This window comes from Sander lucioperca, chromosome 11 (assembly GCF_008315115.2).
Source record: "Sander lucioperca isolate FBNREF2018 chromosome 11, SLUC_FBN_1.2, whole genome shotgun sequence".
Classification (NCBI taxonomy): domain Eukaryota; kingdom Metazoa; phylum Chordata; class Actinopteri; order Perciformes; family Percidae; genus Sander; species Sander lucioperca.
This window is the reverse complement of record NC_050183.1, coordinates 12,513,044-12,533,293: the sequence shown is the minus strand read 5'-3', so window position 1 is coordinate 12,533,293 and position 20,250 is coordinate 12,513,044. Positions and strand designations below refer to the sequence as shown.

The 20,250-nt window shown below is 41.6% G+C and overlaps 1 protein-coding gene across 1 annotated transcript in view; it reads left to right on the top strand.

The window, feature by feature from the left end:
- nek7 (NIMA-related kinase 7) overlaps positions 1 to 20,250 on the top strand; it is a 66,056-nt gene that overhangs the window by 39,533 nt on the left and 6,273 nt on the right. Inside the window, exons 6-8 of the mRNA XM_031308443.2 lie at positions 2,611 to 2,719; positions 4,584 to 4,691; positions 11,347 to 11,441. Coding sequence (XP_031164303.1) covers positions 2,611 to 2,719; positions 4,584 to 4,691; positions 11,347 to 11,441 — 312 coding nt within the window. The remainder of the gene's footprint in view (positions 1 to 2,610; positions 2,720 to 4,583; positions 4,692 to 11,346; positions 11,442 to 20,250) is intronic.

Below are 20,250 nucleotides of genomic sequence, written 5' to 3'. Positions count from 1 at the left end.
CATGTCTTAAACCTAGATCAGCAAGGTTTTTTTCGTGGGGGGATGTTGTTGAAATTGGAGCAGAAGGAACCGGGTTGTTCAAAAGTGGTAGCGATTACATCCCAGGCTCACCATGTTATTCGTCTTTGAGTTAGACCAAACCCCCAGTTATTATTAAAACCTGCCAGTATAGCAAATTAGTGGTGTGCATGTAAAAAACCCTGGTCTTCTTCCATGCATAAATGATGCCGCAACGTTGTATCAGCACAGCTCGACAAGCTGTTTGCAGTCATACTCAGCAGCTCCACATCCGCACAGTTCAACACAGCAAATTAGGAGAGGCGAGGATTAGCGGTACAAGAGTGAACATGGCAGGCTCAGCTCACACTCACACACACACACACACACACACACACACACACACACACACACACACACTGAATATATACATATGGTATACTGTGTAAGCAAAGTATGTGCAGACCCAACCATAGAAACATGCACTCAGGCAAATGTTTAGAGATGCACTTTTACAAAGACGCATCATGGCAGCCTGAAGAGGTAAGATAACAAACCACTGAGCGTCACAGCTATCTTAGCTAAGCAACTGAGGATGCTGGGAGCATTCAGACTGTCATCTCCTTATGGCTGCTGACAATATACAGTCATGTACACAAATACATGCCTCTCCTCCTCACCATTTGTTTCCTTCACAGTTCTAAATGATTTGTTTTTCTAAAGGGGCAGTCCAGAGGTGCGTGCCATGGATTAGCCTCCCCTCCTTGGGCCGTAATGTGAAGTAAACACATTTGAACAGTGTGCCATATGTAAAACAGAACACCCCCCCCCCCAATGCATGAATTTAACATTTTTCATCTTTTTGATTTCTCGTCCTCCATGCTGTCTCTCCTCCTTTTTTTCTCCCTCCGTCATTCTCTATTACTCTCTCTCTCTGACCATCTCAGAATTCAAATGAAATCAAATGGTCCTTGATTTGCATGCACTTACAGAATATTGCATGTGCAGTGTTTGCTGTTAAAGGCATGGAGAGGAGGGTGGTGTTGGTGGGTGTCAATGTGCTCCCCCATTGACATCAAACAGTCCTCTGATATGGAAATGTGAGGGCAAGGGAAGAATGGCTTCTCACTAAGGCGTTGTTTGGATGTAGGTCAAGGTCTATCCCTCTCTCTCTCTACACATCTATATTTCTTTATCCCTCTCTTTCTCTGATACCATGTCTTAATTTTCTGTATCTTACTATTACCTACAACCTGTCGTTTACCTTCTTCCATTATTCCACTTATTGCTGTCTCCCCATCCAACTCCCTCTCTGTCTCTTTCTTTTCTCTCATTCGGTCTCTCTCTCTTGCTTTCTCTCACATTGTTTACTAGGGCAATTGACCAGTAATTCTAACAGTCCTGTCCTTTCTCCTCCTTGACCCCTGACCACACTAAAGACTATGTTCTCTTTCTAAAGTAGATATACACTTACCTAATGTAGTGTCATACATATTGTAGCCTCATTAAGAGAACACACTGAAGAGGCACAGGATTGGTTGGAACAGGAAAAATAGAAAGTAGATTCAACACATAGAACACACATTAACACACATGCTGAAGATGGTTAGCAGTAGTTATATCTCCATGATTCTTGAAAATACATGCATACAGTCACACAGATATACCTTAAAATACAATAAAGTTACTTGCACTGTTGTACATTTGTTGAAGCTAGTCATGTCTTTTTTAACTGTCAGAAGTTTGAGGTTGAGGTCAAAATAAAGTCTGAGTTTGAAGATGGGTGTGGTTGGAGCAAGGGTGCCGGAAGTAGGGGGGTAGGAAGTAGGAAAAGGACCGTATCTTGGGAATTTTATTATTATTGTAATGTTGCTCTTAAATTGTAATTGTCATGTGCAGGACTCTCATCCAAGCTGGCTAAAGTCCAGGCTTCCCTTCTTGGAACCATGAGAACACCCCATAAAATCCTGCTGGTAGCCAGACTTTTTACTACTTCTTAGTCTTACCGGGTGCTGTTTGAGGATGTGTTTCTATCCTCACTTGCTGATTATTGTCATTGTCGATCAATAAGCCATTATGCCTTATTTGTTATCTCTGCCATTATTGTGGCTTCTTTGGATATGGACCACTCTCTTGATGATCCAGAACGACTCACTCAGCCCTCCAAAATGAATAAATAAACCAAAAACAACTGGAACCACTGTGCCACTGAGAGCTGTACCTAACAAAAGAGCTGTGTGCCAGATGGGAGAGTTTTGGAAGGTACCACAAATTTCTTCTCTCTGTTCCTGAGAATGCATGTGCTTTCCATTGAAGGCCATAGAGAAAATGAGACGAAGCTTGGTTAGGCAAGGGACAAACCGAGAGGAGAGTGGGTCTGGGTTCCATTAGCAGTGGAGTCAGAGCTGGGGGCTGGGGATGGATGCTGTATAAACACACACCGACATAAACACTTTGCTAACATGTAAAAATTGTATTCCGTGCCACACAAGACCTTTTCCCACTCCTATTAAAATATTTTATTTGTTCCTTCTTTCAGGTATGCTAATGTTGCTTAGATTTTCTGATTCGGGATGTGTGTGTCTTGTGTGTGTGCTTGTATTTATTTTACAGCACTTTAAGAAGCAGAGGAGGCTCATCCCAGAGAGAACAGTGTGGAAATACTTTGTCCAACTGTGCAGTGCTCTCGAACACATGCACTCCCGGAGAGTCATGCACAGAGGTAGCGTACACACACACACACACACACACACACACACACACACACACACACACACACACACACACACACACTCTAAAGGCAGGGTTGGTAACTATTTCCAATATAAACTTTTTTCTATATTGTTTAAAATGGTCTTTACACCCCGACAGCAATAAATAACTTATGGCCTCTGAAAAAGAAGTGAAAAAGATCTGTCATCTGTAGCTGCTGTAATCCTGTAAAAACGGCGACTAATCATTGCCTCACGGTCCGCTTAGAAAGAACCAATGAAATGCCTCCCTGCCCCGCTGTGCGTACTCTACCCCTCCTGTGTACGACCCTGAGCTCAATGCGCGTCGTGGCGACATTGCTAACAGTAGTCATGTTTGTTTTAAACATTGTGTATGATAATATTAGGTGTTTGCTTACCGGTGAATGCCAACATTACCAACCCTGCCCAATATAAAGAAAACATTTTCTTATTTGTTCATTGTTTAACCTGGACAAGTTTGTGCTTATAAATTAAGCAACCATGAATGGTTAAAAAAAAGCTTTAGAGTACTAATGGAATGTGCATACTAGTTGGAGAGACTTATACAAATACTGCATCTTTTCACACCTTCTACTAATGTTGTGACATATTACCAGGATAAAAAGTTGCATAAAAACAGTGGTTACTTTTAAACTGGTTATCATTTCTAGAAAATAAAGTTTGAGCAAACCAAAGAGAGATATGATTCATTATGTAAATAATGTCTCAAAGCATGTGACCAATTACAAACTCGTACATTAGCCCTTTAAAAAAACAAAAAAATGTCTCATTATGGTGTGAAAATTACCTTGCAGTGACTTTCAATTATTTTGAAAAGGCTGAACTCTATTGCAGTCACCGACCCTGGGCAACAATTTGTCATTGACATTGTTAGTCATTTCTGTTGTGCTGTGCACAGATGTAAGAGGTAAATCGTCCTTGATACGGAGTGGCATATTGTCCTGTCTTACCAATCAAAATGATGCATGTTTAATGATGTTTGAGACACCCCCCCTCCGACAGGGGGCCATGAGACTTCTCCTGCAACTCATCTGGGACTGGTCTCATTGACAAGTGGATGTTTTGCCTAAACAAAAGACTCTTGAACCTCAAATAAAATGAGGTGTTGTCATAAATGTACCAAAAACAGGGAGAGTTACCTAAACAGTCAAACAAAAAATGAAGATGATGTTCGCTGTGAAAGATTATCTGCCTCAAGATTAAAGTCTGCAAGTAAATTTTAATAGCACACTAAATTGGGCTGAAACCAATAGATGTCTGAAAGGTGGGAAAACAATCTAAAGAAGTTGCTGTATACTACTGCTGTCCTGTCTTTGGACACGGACACACACACACACACACACACACACACACACACACACACACACACACACACACACACACACCCCTACACCTACAAGTGGTGTACTTCCGTCGGGCTCGGGCTCTGACTCTGATTAGGGCACAGGGACACTAATGAACCCTGAGCTCTGGGCTTTAATGACCACTTAACAAAGGCCGCCTATTCAAAAGCCGCTTACTATTATATTAGAGTAGTACATTTCAAAGGCTGATGCAGGTCACATTAACATTAGGCCTACATTAGAAAAAGCAGAAGAAACGGTTTGCTAACGCCCACATTAACTGAAGTGAACATTTTCAATAATACAATTTATGCATGTTATACAGTCATGATTTCTGAGCAAAGACCAGAAACTAAACTTTCCGAAATTAATCTCCATCACAGTGGACATGCACTTTATTTTATGATCATATCTCTGTACTACAGGCATTGTTTCCCCTCATTTTTGTAACATTAGTTTTGCTTTTTATATGCAACCAATATCTCTCCAGATATCAAGCCAGCCAATGTATTCATCACAGCTACAGGAGTAGTGAAACTAGGAGACTTGGGACTGGGACGATTCTTCAGCTCCAAAACAACCGCCGCTCACTCACTAGGTAAGTTACTATAGTCCATACATATGTGGATATACACCCTTAAACACACGCTCTTTACTCATGAGCACACAAATGCACAGACATTTGGACACAGCGGTCCCCAGTAATCAATGTTGGATGTGTTTCATTAGGCATGGTGAGCCCAGAGCCATGTGTCATGTAGCCATACTGCCTGGCCATATCTGTGCCCAGCCTCTACATAGACCACTTAGCCACTTCCTGTTGCCTTGACCTTTAAACCTAACAGAGATGAAGACTGGCGGAGACCTTCGACACACAGCTCTGATTGTGACTCTGTGCCATAAAACAAGCCAGCCAACTTTACCATCAGGGTTACTGTTGGCATTGATGGGTGTGTTTGTCACCTGTAGGAAATAACATTATTTGTTTTGCTCAAAGTACATTTGGCTTAGTTTAAGAAATATACGTGTGCTAAACCTGAGACTGTACAAACTGACAAACAGAATGGTACCACATGTGTAAATGCATTCTTTAACCGCATAGGGTGTTTAATGACTGTGGGCCTTTTACTTTAAATCTTTAGGAGTCAAGCCTGTAACCTCAAGAAGTGTGTGAAACAACATTTAAGTGATTATTGATTTCTAAAGGAATAGACATTTGTACCACTTACATACCAAACATATAGCTTGCCTCACTTAACAGGAGACATGGGGTTTAACACAAATCCACACAGAGACTCACATACACACATCTACCTCAGTTCAAGGTGGGGTGTTTGAAACAAAAGCGTACCTATTAACAATTTGTTAACAGCCTGTTCCTGTAAGCCTTCATCACTGTGCCGCATTTTTAAAGTCTCTATTCCTGCACCTTTTTGTTTTTTAGCAACACAGTGCATAATGCTGCAAAGTCAAGAAAAAGACGGCATGAGGGATATATTGTTATGAACTGAAAATGTTTGAAATTAATCCATAAAACACTTCAACCTTTCCAGAAATAATCAAATATATGGTATCAGAAAATCATTTGTTCTCCTCTTGTGTAGAAAAGATTTGATCAGATGAGGGAGTGAATTACTGTTAAGACATTAAATTAAGACATTGTTGAAGGTACAATTTTGAACATGTCTTAAGAATTAAGGACAGGACATCCTTAGTAACAGCATCAGTAAAAAATGCCACTAAACAAGCTGATTTTTTTGTTTTTTTTTCAATCACTGACTACTTTTTAAGTCTAACAAAAACATGTTTCTGGACATTATAATTGTCCAGAAATTCTTACCAAAATAAACAAAAGCAGCACATAGTCTAGTGTCTTGCTAAAATCATGTAATGGTCATTGGTTAAAGAAAAATCTGAACTTTCTGATACATCTAACAAGTTATTCCCCCAATTTTAGATTTGGTTACACTCATTTGGCAACAGTACTGTACAAACACAGAGGAAGTGGCTGCTTGTTGTTTGCTTGTAAATTAATTTGGATCAGGTGTCTGGTCTGTAACACAAAAAAACGACACAGGTAGAAATTTGCATACAGTACTGATCATTTTGAGCTGGCTTCCCTTCCTTTGTCTTGGTATTTTGTGTTAATAGTGTTGAAATTAATCTCTTGAGTTCGCTAGCAATGCACATAAGCTGTTTTCTGTCCAGTAGTATACAGTAAAATGTGGCACAGGTCATTGTAGTGGAGATGGTTACACTATTTAACATCTATGCATTTTAAGCTGCTTCATACATTTGAAAATTTAGAAAAATGAGTCCATAGACAAATATAAACACTGTCATTCTCACTGTCTCACATCCTTATGTCAAACTGTTATTACTGCAAACAGCATGCTATTCTCAGCCCATGTACAAGCAGCGGCCCAGCCGTTTGAGAAAGTGTGAATCACATGATCAGCTCAACAGTAGCCCTATCAACAAAGCAGCCTGCAGTGCCAGCAGAGTTGGGGGAAGAGCGTCTGTGATTGCTCATTAAATGTTGAGTCCACAGCACCCTCTTTAGGCTGACGGAGGATAGGCAGCCCACAAGCACAGGGGTCAACTGGAATACTTTCATTAATCTGAAGTAATCAAAACTGCTTCGTTAATCTCCAGGAAACTACACAAATCACAGTGTCATTTCTTCCAGTGCAGAGTCAATGCACAGTCATGTGAAACATAAATACCTTTTGATTTAGAACAGTTACATTGGCCCCACAATCATAACATTTACTCATCCCAGATAAGCATGTGAAATATGCATATGAGATGTTGTAATGGTACATTTTGTATACGTTGTATTATGTGAGGATGTATTCAGTAGAGGATCTTGTACTGTCCCTGGGTTAGCATGACCTGTCGACGCAAGGGACTCAGAGTGCGTCATCCTTCCAGCCTCTGTCCCTGGCTTTCCCCTTGACATTTCTTGTGTTTTTTTTTAAATAGCAGATCTGCTCTCTGTCTTTGTCACATATCCTTCTCTCCTGCTGCTGTTTCTCTGTCTCACTTGTCCTCACTTCTCCTCCCCTATGTCCCTCCCTCAGGGGCTTTGACTTTCAGTCAGAGAGAAAGACGAAGGTTGGGGAGAAAGGAAGGAAGAGAGAGAGAGAGAGAGAGAGAGAGAAGAGGTGTGAAATAAACTAAATTTGGAGAATGAAAGATGGAGTGAAGAGAGAGAGAGAGGAGAGAAAGAAGTATGTCAGAAAAAGAGGAGCACATGAAATAGGAGAACGGTTGACAAAGAAACAGAAAAAGAAAGGTAGAATGTGTCGGGTGTGAGAGAAGAGAATGTGACAGAGTGACACTGGAAAAAAAGAGGAGAAAAAAAGAAAGCAGAGAGAGAACAAAGTTAGGAGCGGGAGAAAGAAAGGGGAGAATATGACGAAGTGACAGAAAAATTAAGGAGAAAAAAGAAAAGTGAGAGTGCGCGTGTGCGTGTGCGTGTGCGCGTGCGTGCGTGTGCGTGCGCAATTGCAATGGTCTGTAATGAGCCCAGCCACCCAGCTGAACAGAAGAGCAGGGTGGTGGAGATGAGATGGAGGTCCAGGCATACAGCCTGTCAGCTCCCAGGCTTTCAACTCAGCCGCTCAGCAGCCTACACACACAGTGTTTTTTGTCTCTTACTCACTCTTGCATACACAGGCTCTTTGTCTCCTATACAGATGTATGAAGGCACAGAGACACATGTGCATATCCATATGGGCATGAATGCATGCACACACACATGCAGAGGCAGATGCTCATGCACATTCACACAGATTTACAGCATACAAACAGACAAACAGTGACACATACACATCCACACTTGGGGACACAATACTGACAAAAATACACTCAAGCATGAAAAAGACACACTCTGATTTTCAGTGCTGATGATGGGTACGTAGGGTTATGAAAGTTGAAGTTGAATTGGATTAGAGAGAAAAAGACTAAAAGAACGATAGTAAGAGGAAAGCTGATGCAATCATTCGAGGAATGACAGACTAGCCAATTGGCAGTAATAAGTAGTATAATATACCTGCAATTAACACCTGTAATGAGAGAGGTGTTAACGATGAGTACCGGGGGAATGGGAGGAAAAGGAAAGGAGAGGAGGAGGGAGAACAAGATGGAAGCAGAAAGACTACAGGGTGGCTGATGTTGAAAATAATTATGACTATTTCAACATGTATATAAAGGCTTGGTTATCTTATAAAGGCAAGCTAGTTGTGAAACAGAGAGGGGCGGGCTGAGAGCCAAATGGAGGGTGAGAGCTTAGCAGGACATATAGAAAACAAAGAAAAGCATAATAGGGATAAAAGGGAATACAGAGAATGCCTTTTGACTATGAGATTAAGTCATTTCTGGCTGAGCTGCTTTCTAGAATGTTACGTCTTAATTTGTTAGGACACGATAGAGCAGAGGTTTTCAAACTCCTGCCTTGGGTCTGAATGAGAAATTCAAGCATAGCCTTTGAGATTTGAGCAGAATCTTGCTTGCTGTTCAAAATACAGAAACTGGTAAGAACACAGATTAGAGAAGGCTTACTCCCTATGAAATGCTTCACAGTGTTTAAATGGTCCTATAAATGGTCCTGTAAAAGCTTGAGGTTTAAATTGTTGATAAGGAAATTGCAGCTAGTCTGAATCAATACATGTATTTAAAAGATCACCAATTTTGGTTCATTTAACAGAACATTTAGCAGGGGGCTAGAAGTGCGGGGTTCTTTATACTGGATGGCATCTCACCTCCTATACAACAATGATTACCCTGTTTCGCACAGAGTACAGTGTTGTCACAGCCATTCACAATAATGGAAATCAATCCCAACATGACTTTCAATTTATTTGCATGAATAAGTAATGTGCCCTTGATTTAGCATGCTGAAGGAGCCTGAGCCCAGCGCTGCCGCCTTTTTTATGCTGCCACTATTAGCATAAAAGAGGCTGATTCTTTTTAATCAACTAATAATGAATGTTAGGGGAGCTTGTTCAGACTGCACCATGAGACCTCACAGCTCGCAGGCGCACACACACACACACACACACACACACACACACACACACACACACACACACACACACACACACACACACACACACACACACACACACACACACGACAATACCAACCTGATGACCAATTAAAACAGCAGTCCCCTGCTTATTCTTCCACTTGCTATCTCTTGCTTCTTCCCTGTCAGATGCTGATTTGTTTTGGAATGACAGGTAACACTTCATGATTCAAAGCCGCACATTTAAGATGAAAGCGTGTTTTCTCAACCCAATTAGATCTGCACCAAAATTAAAAGTGCTAGCCTTTCATTTCAGTTCCCATAGACTTCAAATCTAATAGCCCCCTCTGTAATAGTTTTATTAATTGCAATTAAAATAGTTGAGTTTCTTCCAACCTGTTAATGTGCAGAATGGCTCTAGAGAGTTTGTGTGTGTGTGTGTGTGTGTGTGTGTGTACTGCGGGTGAGTGTGTAGTTATGTTTTGTTCCTACCATTTTCCTGCTAGCTGACTTTTCTCATGAGTTCTTTCCACTTGAGAGCTGTTCTCACCTACCCAGCTCACTTCAGCTGTTTGTGCGTATTGTAAAATCAACACCTACTAGTTGCCCTCTTCCTCATAGCTCTATCTACCAGTTTCCCAGCACACAGTTTGTCTAAAGGCTAGAGGCAAGACGGTTTGGGTTATAAAAAATAACACACAACTGTTCCCTTTTCTGTAAGGGAAAAAAAGAAGGAAAAAAAAGAAATTCTATTACATTAAATTGAATTCAGCTTTTACATTTACATTTGCAATGTATAAATGAGGTACAGCAGCTTTTTCAACTTCATTTTTATTTAACCTCACACAGCAAAGCTATAAAAAGGTCCACCTAGTAGTTTTCCCTTTCAGCCTGTGGTGTTGAGTACTATTTAAGATTTAATTCCACCAATTACTCCACAAGCTAATTTCATGTCATGTGTACACCCTCGACTCTAGACGGAAAAAAGCAAAATGAGCTGGTGTCATGTTTGATTGGACTGAAAACCTGAGAACTCCTTGGCATAATACTGGACACCAGAAGCTTAGCGGGAACATTGGGCACACTGCATTTCAAACAAGTAGAAAAGAGTTATAAACTGTGAAAAAAAATAAAACAATGCAATGTTAGGTCATGTATCTCATATTGTAATCAGACTTGGAATTCAGTTAATGTAACTTAAATAATAATAATAATTTGCAATATAAGGAACTTAATTAGTAATCTAAGACATATATTTGAGCGTAACAAATCAGTTTTCAGGTTAATAATCAGTATGGATCTCAAGGAGAATGCAAGATGATGTTATTATTTTTTACATATAAAGCACAAGCTCACATTGTCATGGGCAGTGATACTACAGATGGAGGTTGCCTGTGTAGCCGTCATCTTCATATTTCAGTCAGCCTCCGTTCACATGTTTGCTTGAGAGGATGTGGAATGCGAATGAGAGCTGCTCAGCACCGGTTAGAGGGCTGGTAAAATTTCCATCCTTTTAACCATATGTGATTAATATAAAACCTCTGCAGGATTTGCTTGATCGACTTTTACATGGGAAATCACAGCAAACAGAAAGCAAATGAAAAAAAAAGCAGCCAGTCAGGCTCGGCTAAAAGCGTCCTGCAGCCTGTTATGGATGTGATGTTGAGCTGTGGTTCGTCTCTGTGTCCAGTTGGGTGAAGGTCTGATTCTCTGGAGCTCTGCCAGTCTCCATGGCAGTTTGGGATTCATGAATTTCCAAACCAGAACCAGAAACGGGCCAACTTTTAAGGCTCCACCGCTGCTCCCTGGGCGTACTCTCTGACTACTGTTTCAGATCATTACTGAGCCCCAGTAATCAAAACTGATTTATGTATATTTTGTGTGTGCGAGTATGTCTGCTGTACATATGTATGCAACTTTGTGGTACTGGTAAAATTGTATTTACTGTATGTGTGTTTGCATGATGATATTTAACCTTATTAAATTTAATCTTACTTCAGCTTACTTTGAATTAACAGAGGCATTGCACTTTAAAGTCCACGTCTAGTTTCATTAAAACATGGTGAGTATTCCAACCTGTGAATGTGTCGTGTCAGACTACACTTCCATTCTTCACCTGCTTTCCTGTTCTATGTTGAGGTGTGTCAGTGACGTTAATGAAGCATGGGTTTGCATTCTTCTTTAACGCATCTCCCCCCCCCCCTCTCTCCCTCTGTTCCAGTGGGTACCCCTTACTACATGTCACCGGAGAGAATACATGAAAACGGATACAACTTCAAATCTGACATCTGGTCGCTAGGATGCCTGCTCTATGAGGTAAACTATGGGAATGTGTGAACACACTGTCACCCTGCAGTCGTCTGTAGGAGTGACGTGAGAACACATTGGCTCAGATACTCACATAAACAAACAAACCATCCTCAAGTACTGTAGGAAAAATATATACAAATACACTGGCACTTTCCCACGTGGTTATGCTGTATTAACATTCACCTCCACTACAAGTCATAATGTGCAAAATAAAAAAATATGCATTTTTAGTAATAATGTATAAAATATCTAAAATATCTAATAGAATAGAATAGAATATCTGTAAGATACCATCTTACAGATATTCTTTATCTGTTATCCCTCCTTCTTCTTCTTTACTTCTTTCTCTGTGGCTTGGCTGAGCTGTAGACTCTGAGTTAAGGTTCTTTAGCCCGGGAACCTGCTAAACGTTGAAAAGCTGGCGAGTGAAGTGAACTGACATGGCCATGTGTTTTAGATAAGGCCGCCCAGTGACACTGACTAGTTTGATTAGTCAGGAGCAAAACACTGCATGGCTCTGCTGTAGACCACACTCGAGTGGAAACGAGCTTGGGAGGAACACGTAGCGGAGGGAACAAAGAGAAAAGAGAGAGGAGCAGAACAATGATAGACATGGATGATAGGAGTCATTCTGATGTTTCACCGTGGCAACCTTCACGTGCATCGCATACACACACATTTTTTTAGAGCCACACTAGCGGCCAAGGCAACACCCACATTTTCCTCCCCTCCTCTCTCCTAACTCCCCTGGGTTGCTGATCACTTGGGCTGCATTTCAACGCACCAGTGACTACACCTTCTCTATAGCGCCTCAGGCATAGAGAGGTGGAGAACGTGCAAGGAAGAAGTTTGAGCTCAGCTTGCAGGTCATAGTTGCCCAGAGACCACAGTCCTTCATGTTAATTGTATGCCCACAATGCACTGCAGCAATGCAGGGCTGTGGTTGGCTGAAAGCAGTTGATGCTGTAGGTCACATTCTGTTTTCATACTTTTAATATGTGTGGTGTATGTGTGTTGTTTTACATGGAATAAGCTACTTTTACTGATAATAAAAACTGGGTTTCTCTAGTTTATATTACTCCTGTTGCACAGTTTCTGCAGGTTTCATGATTGCGTAACCACACCAGCACAGCACAATTTTGTTTAATTAAGCTAATTTTGATGTGGTTAATTTTGTTAGGGTGAGATTGGTTTAGATTTGTTATTTAGGTTTAGTTAAAACAAATTGTGACATCAGTTGCCATATATTTGGACACTATTTATGAATTTTTTGGGGCCGCCTTTTTGCCTTTTATTTGACAGCGACAGTAGAGATACAGACAGGAAATGCAAGGAAAGAGATATTTGTATGACAAAACAGCCCATCAGACACCCTGGACACTATTTTAAAACTTTAATACAATCTCTACATTGAGAGTTGAACATTTTAATAAGTCCCTCAAAAATCATCAGTCATTTGTCTTGGTTTAAATCATTTTTCAAGATTCTCTCTGTGGTGCAACTTGATATCTTATTTTTTTTCAATATTTTGTTGAGGAAGCTGTTCATTGTTGTTCAAAGTTGAGATAGTACTGCTGCATGTGCAGCCTGAGCATTGATTGTTTCACATTTGAGATGGGGCACAGTCCATTGATCTTTTATCACTTTCACCCTTAGGAAAACTGCTAGGGGTCACAGTCTGGACTAAACACTGAGAAAGCAAGAAGGAGACCAGAGATGAGGAGTGGGAACGGGAGAACTAGAGAGGCGGGGGGGGAGACTTGTTGCTTCCGCAGGTGGTCAGGAGGCAGGGAATAAAGTGTAAAGTGAAAAAGTTTAGGAATCTATATAGGAACAATATAGGAAGTTATAGAAGGGGAAGGGGGTAGGCAGTCTTAGAGAGAGAATGAAAAGAAAGAGGCGATAGAAGGTTAGAGAGAAAGGGCAGAGGGGGAGAAGTGAAAGGGGAAAATAACAAATGGCGAGAACAGGGTTATAGATTGCTGGAGAGAAGAGAAAAATGGGGGGTGTTCATTCAGAGAGGAAGTATTGTAGGTACAAGAGCAGAGACGGAACTCCTGCCATCAGGTCAAGGTGAGCCATGCAAGGAGCCTGTGGAGATAAAGATTTTACAACCTTATTGTTGCCAGAGCAGTGTTCACCGTGCCATGCATATTCTCTTTGAAGAGCAGACCCTTGCTATCTACTATTCTTGGTAAGAGAGATCCACAGTGCATTCAGTGTCAGGAAACTTACCTCTTTCTCTCCAATACTCTCTCCTCCATTCCTCTTTGCTCTATTCTCCTCCCCTCTGCAATGTTCCGCTGCCTGCCTTTTCCTCACTTAACCTTCAGGCATAAGGAATTCACATCCACGCCTGGTCCCTTTGGTACTCATTGATTTCACTCTGAACATACAGTAGGGGCTGAGGGTTGTGCTGTGTATGTTTTTTTTTGTGTGTCTCCGTCCATAAGAGTGTGTGTGTGTGTGTGTGTGTGTATCCCAGGGAGTTTGATTCCTTATGTGTGAAACAGCTCCATTTGAGAGAGCTTGCATTTTTCTTTCTTGTGCCTGGGGCTTGGGTTAGGGTCCGAAGGGTCCGTCCGTCAATACCTGGTCATTGTATCTGCGTCCATCTTCATCTCCCATTCTGTTTGATCCCTTTCTCCTCGTGTCCAACCTCATTACATCACCTGACCCTGCCCTGTGCCCCCTCACCCAAACCTCCTACACCGTGGTAAACGGGGATGCTGCAGTCGCCGGGGTTGTTTCCCAGGGTGACCAGGAAGGGAAGGAGGGGGTTTTGGTCACACGCCAGTCGATGTGATCGCGGTCTCCTAGTGCTCTCTCCTCCGAGCTCTCAGTCTAAACCACCTCATATTCGCATATTCACCCCCTTTCTCAGTGTGTTTTATGTAAAAAGAGATGCATTTTACACACACACACACACACACACACACACACACACACACACACACACACACACACACGCTGTCGGTCTCCAGCTTGTATGGATGTTTTTTGGTTGCTGTGTTTTATATAAAGGTTAGCAGGGGAGGAGAATATCTTGGAAAAGCTTTACTGGAATGTGTCTCCTTCCTGTAAGAGCTCAGCCTTCCATACCTCTGACTGTGCCCATGTCTCATGCCTCCTTCCTTAATCCTCTCCCTCCCCTCTTGTTTTGCTGTTGGTTTTATGAGGCCCAGAAATGCTGGCTTCCCAGCAGCTGGCGTTTGCATGTGATGAGTTGGCCCTGTGGCTAGCTCTCTATATGTTTTTGAAAAATGGGAGTGGGGTTTTTGCAAACAAAGACTGCTGCTTGTGGATAGCTTCGGTATCCTTTTTATCAATTTCATACAGTATGAGTAGTTTTTAATGCGTTAACATACATGTTCCTCCTACCACTGTCAGTATCAGACTGTGCCATATCTAGCAAATTACCTAACCCATTTGTGTACAATATGTTTTACTCTTCCTCTAAATATTTGTTACTCCATAATCCTTGTCTTATCCATGCATTCCTTCCTGCTCTCTGCCTTCAGCTTAAAACATTAACAACATTTGGGAATATGAATTTAATATTCAGTTGCACGTTTATGAGCCCACTGCAAGGCCATGTTTTAATACTCTAGAGTCGGTTGGCTATTTAAAGGAGTAGTTTGACATTTTGGAAAAAGGACTTACTGTATTTGCTTTTTTGCGTAAGATGAGATAACTGAGACCACTCTAATATCGGTCCATTGGATATAAAGGTAAAAACTCCCTGTAAAACCACAAATTGTGTTTTTACACTTTAGTTATTGTAAGGATTAAACAAACAAGATACAACGTGTTAATTAGTGAGTTTTAGAGATGCTGGTAGGTGGATTTGGTTGTCTTTGGACAGAACCAGGTTAGTGGTTTTTCTGTTTCTCTGCTAAGCTAACAAGATGCTTCATATTTAACCAACAGACGACAGTGGCTTTTTTACCTTCTCATCTTACTCTCAGTAAGAAAGCAAATGGGTATATATAAAGCAAAAAATGCTGAAGTATTCTTTTAAATGTCACGTTTAAAATTCAACACTGAGTTTAGCTGCAGTGAGATGGGGACATAAGAACATATCCAGTTTTCCACAAAAGTTTAACCCACTGGGACAATCTGGAACTTTCAAGTCATCTGTCCATTCTTCTTCTTCTCATCTTTCTTCCCTTTTTAGTGTGTTGAAGTAGAGGAATGATGACTCCACTGGGTGTAGGTATATTTTTAATGACTCCCTACACTGTGACTTATCGCCTTGATTAATATATCATCATAAAACCACATGAAGGACCAATGAGCACATAAAAAAGTCATACTTTCCTCACTTGCTGTGTGTGTGTGTGTGTGTGTGTGTGTGTGTGTGTGTGTGTGTAAAGAGAATACAAAATGTACATCTATTTTCATGTGTGTTAACATTTAGGTGTTTATTTGTATGTGGCATGCGCCTATAATTGTGTATGTGTGTGTTTATAAATGAGTACGTAAGAACTTGTGTGAAACCCTTCGGTCCCAGGCTGTAAGGGCTCCAGGGATAAAGGGGGGTGGAGGGAGAAAACGGGAGCGTCTCGCAGCTCCTTTTAATTGGCGTACGGGGAGAGAAGCTGGAGAGAGAGAGCGGGATCAGTGTTAATTATGCTGGAAGGCCCCATCCAGACCTTTTACACGGACAGGGATGCTGGCTTTACATGTCTGGGCTGTGGAGAGCACAGCCTGGCCCACGAAGAAGAGCCGAGAAACAAAGGAGGGAGTGTGTATGTGTGTGTGTTTGAGGATGTCCGTGTGTTCTGCCACCAGCAGCTCACACCCCTTTAGACAGACAGCAGGCATGCGTGTGCATTGTATGTCTCTCGAATATCAATGAACCATACACACACACACACACACACACACACACACATAGTCTCATACTCACCAGGGCCTCAGAGGTCAGAGAGTGAGTCAATCATCTAACCCATTGCGACGACACTGAAAAAAGGTGTGTGTGTGTGTGTGTGTGTGTGTGTGTGTGTGTGTGTGTGTGTGTGTGTGTGTGTGTGTGTGTGTGTGTGTGTGTGTGTGTGTGTGTGTGTGTGTGTGTGTGTTGCGCTGAGAGCAGGGGGCCGGCAGCTGTCAGGGGCTAGGAGCAGCAGGCACTAATGAAGCAGATGAATAGTGCAAAAACTCCCAAATACAAACAGGACAGTTGACATTTTTCATCTGTCAAAAGCAGAAGATGCATGAAAATACGATGGGGTCTTGTTTAACCCTTTGCCTCCGGGGGGGGGAAGCTATAGCTGGCTGATTTTCATCTTTTTCTCTATCTGTTTCTGTCTCACTCTTTTTTTTCTTTCGCTTACTAGGATTTTTGTAGTTTTGGGAAGCACTATCAAGCCACATACGTCCCCACTACCGGTTATAAAGTACTAAAAGGTGTTAATATATTTGTTATAATGTAAGAGTGTTTTCCTTTCCAAGTCATTGAAGTGACACCCATACCCTTTTGAAAAAAAGCCAGCTGAGTCTGCCTGGCACTGATCTCTAGTTTTTTGATTCACTTCTGAAATAAAACTGCAAGATGTCTGTTGACCTTAGTGGTAAAATAAAAAAAAAAAAAAAAAAAAAAAAAAAAAGTTTTCTAAACTCACTGCACTATTAACACGTTTCCGGGCTGCAGCAAATGGCAACTTAGTTGGTGTAAAATTGCTGGAGGTTTAGACAATCAAAAATGTTTTAATTCAAATTGTCATGTTAATATTGTTTCTTTGATTTATAAAGGCCAATGATGACCTGTAACATAACAGGCAATTTTAGAAAAACACTGGACTGATAATTTGAACGTGTCGCTCAATCACTGCAGAATCAAATGTAAAATCTTAGGTTACAGATATGAGGCATTGTTAAGCCTACTACACACCGAGTCGATAATCGGCCGTCGGACAGTCTGGCGAGGTCAGTGACTCGAGTCTGTTCGGTGTGTTCCGTGCCGTCGTCCGTCCGAGGGGCCATCGGCCTTCATTTTGGCCGATTTTACATGTATAATCGGCAGGGCGGGCACTGCCGGCAGTTGGACTCAAATGACCCATCTGATTGGTGGAGAGCTAACCCGGAAACGGGGAGCGGAATGAGCGTGACTAGAGTCTCTCAAAATCTGACGAAAATCTTTTAAACTGACCTTTGTCGATCTGAAATGAAGACAGATTCAGCAACTGCATGGCCTATTTCTCGCTTAAAATGTTTTCAGAAACACGTTTCGGTGAACTATTTTAGCACAATATGAGATCATATTCTGAACAAGCCGCCATGACAGTCTGTCTTTGAATTTCCAGAGAAACCAGACCCACGTGACGCGTTCGTCCAATCAGCTGCTGGTTTTCATTTTTGGGCGACAATACAGATTAGCGCCACCTGCTGTTATGGAGACGTATTACATCTCGCCGCTTTGGTGTGTTCCGAGGCACTTTTTTGACAAACTTGGGGAGACTGATCAGCCCAACTGCCTTTTCTGCCGAGGGTCGGCCGTCTGGTCGGTGTGTCTGGGCCTTTAAGTGCATCATTGCTTACACAGGAATAAACATTTCCTTCCACATCTCATCACTGTCAGCCGCCTGCTGGGCCAGCCTCAGTCCTAATTGTTGGGGCAGAGGGAGAGCCACGTGGCGTGTTATCGCGAGGCTACGGTTGGTTTTAACGTCACACGAAGGGGGAAAAGAAAAAAACAGTTGGGATTAGGAAAAGAAGAACTGGGTTGGGTTTAGGAAAAGGAAAAACGTGGTAAAGAAACAACACGTGGGACGCGATCCCCCCTCTACTGTGTGAAAGTCCTGTGTTTGACCCATCCACCACCCCGACCAACCTCCCTACGCGGATTTTCGCCCTTTCATACTACTCACTACGGCGTCAATTCGCACGCAAACGCAAGGTAATGTAAGTCAATGGAGGCCAAACGGCGTTGATAAACACGCTGAAAAGCGAGTGTGCGTCTTGATAACACGCCAATAACGGCATACCAATTGGCATGTCATACGCCACTTCATAAGATCAGTCTGTCTCGTGTTTTTGTGGGGATATACTGTATTAATGGGAGCGTTTGATCAAAGGCGCGAATGAATGTGTGATGTTAAATTATGTCCAGAGGATAGATGGCCCACAGAGATTCTGCTGCAGTCATCTTGACTTCCCACTGGAAGCTGTGACAGAGACTCTGTCAAAATCTGCCTGATAGGGAACAACAACTTTTCTGTCCCTGCACCGTCAATGTTTGACAGATTTTTCAGTGAAGACTGAAATGAAGAAGCTGTTACAAGTTAGTGATGTGTTTGGCACTTTTTGGGGGGCGATGTCAAAGGGTTACATTTGTGGCTACATGCAACAAAAGGGAGGGGATTTCTACTTGGTAAGATTTTTTTTTGTTGAGGTAGTTCTTGTGACTTTATGGGTCAGCTGACACAGAGGCCAATTGATGAGTTTGTCTCTGGAACTCAGAGGAAGGCAACCATTTGTGAAGGAATGCTAAGACATCACTTGGTGTTTGTTTCACTTGATGTCCTTGGTTGCTGTAAAAATGTTTATATACTCCATGGCACAGGATAGCTTGACCTATTGTTACTAAAAGACAGCTTCTGTTGTTCTATCTCTTATTTCCTTCATGGTCCTATTTACACAGAAATATTTAGTCTCTGTACCTGCCTGATATTGTGGAAGGTTACCTGCTGTATTCTGTATATGATTGGATCCATATGTGGACACATTGTTCTCATCTTTTTCTCATCTTCATTAATCATCTGTGCACAATGATACACTTGTGATGTGGCTTTCCTTATTTTGCCTTTTTCTAACAATGCATGCTCCTGATGATGAAACATTCATTAAGTACACATTCAAGTTTGAAATGCCCCACAGTACTGAAACGGAACTGAAAAACGGACACAGAAATGTATGCGCAATGACTAATGTCTATTAATGGTCCTAAATCCTGTTTCACATTGGGAGTCATTGATATGTACAGCAACATTTCAAGGTGCTCAGAAATGCATTCTGCCCTAAAACAGGAGCAGGGCATGAAATTAGAAATGGATTTCACATACAGTATACGTTTTACTGTGCAACCATTTGCACAAGACAAGGAATACCTAATAAAAACTCCCGTAATATCATGTTAGTTACACGCTTATTGAAACCCAAATCCTATGTCATACTATGTAAATAAATGAAAACCAAGTTAACAAGCTCCACCGTCTCTGCGTGACAGCTATTCCAACTAATTTATCATTAGTTAAGCAGTTTGGTCCAACACATAAGCCTAACACGGTATTTATTCCAAAAGCACTGAATCAGAAAAAAACAATAAGAATGTAAGTGTGCTTGTTATGCAAGCCTGCTGCAGGCTTCACCTTCCACATGCACATTTAAACAATAAGCAGTGAGTCAGTCACTAACCCTGGCAGAAATGGCATGCTATATTTTCTATTCTTAGACAGGCAGGAGGGATTCTTCACCTATTTCCACTCAGCAAAGATCTCCTTATCCTTTCCACTCTTCCTTACCATTCCCATCTGCCTCTGCTCTGCTTGCTTGCATGCGTTTTCCAGAGGATAAGGTTTTCTTGCTGCTCCAACAAACTGAAAAATTCTTTCCTCTCCTCACTCTCTACCTCTTCCTTTCTCAACTCTATATCTCTATATAACTCTATATCTCTCAAGTTTTTGAGGCAGTGCAGCAATAAGGGCTCACAAACTAGAGGAAAACACATAAGCTAAGAGAAGCTCATGGTTTTCTGTTTTGGTTCACTTGAATTTTAGACAATGGCTCATTCCACTACGAAAACGTGAAAAATGGT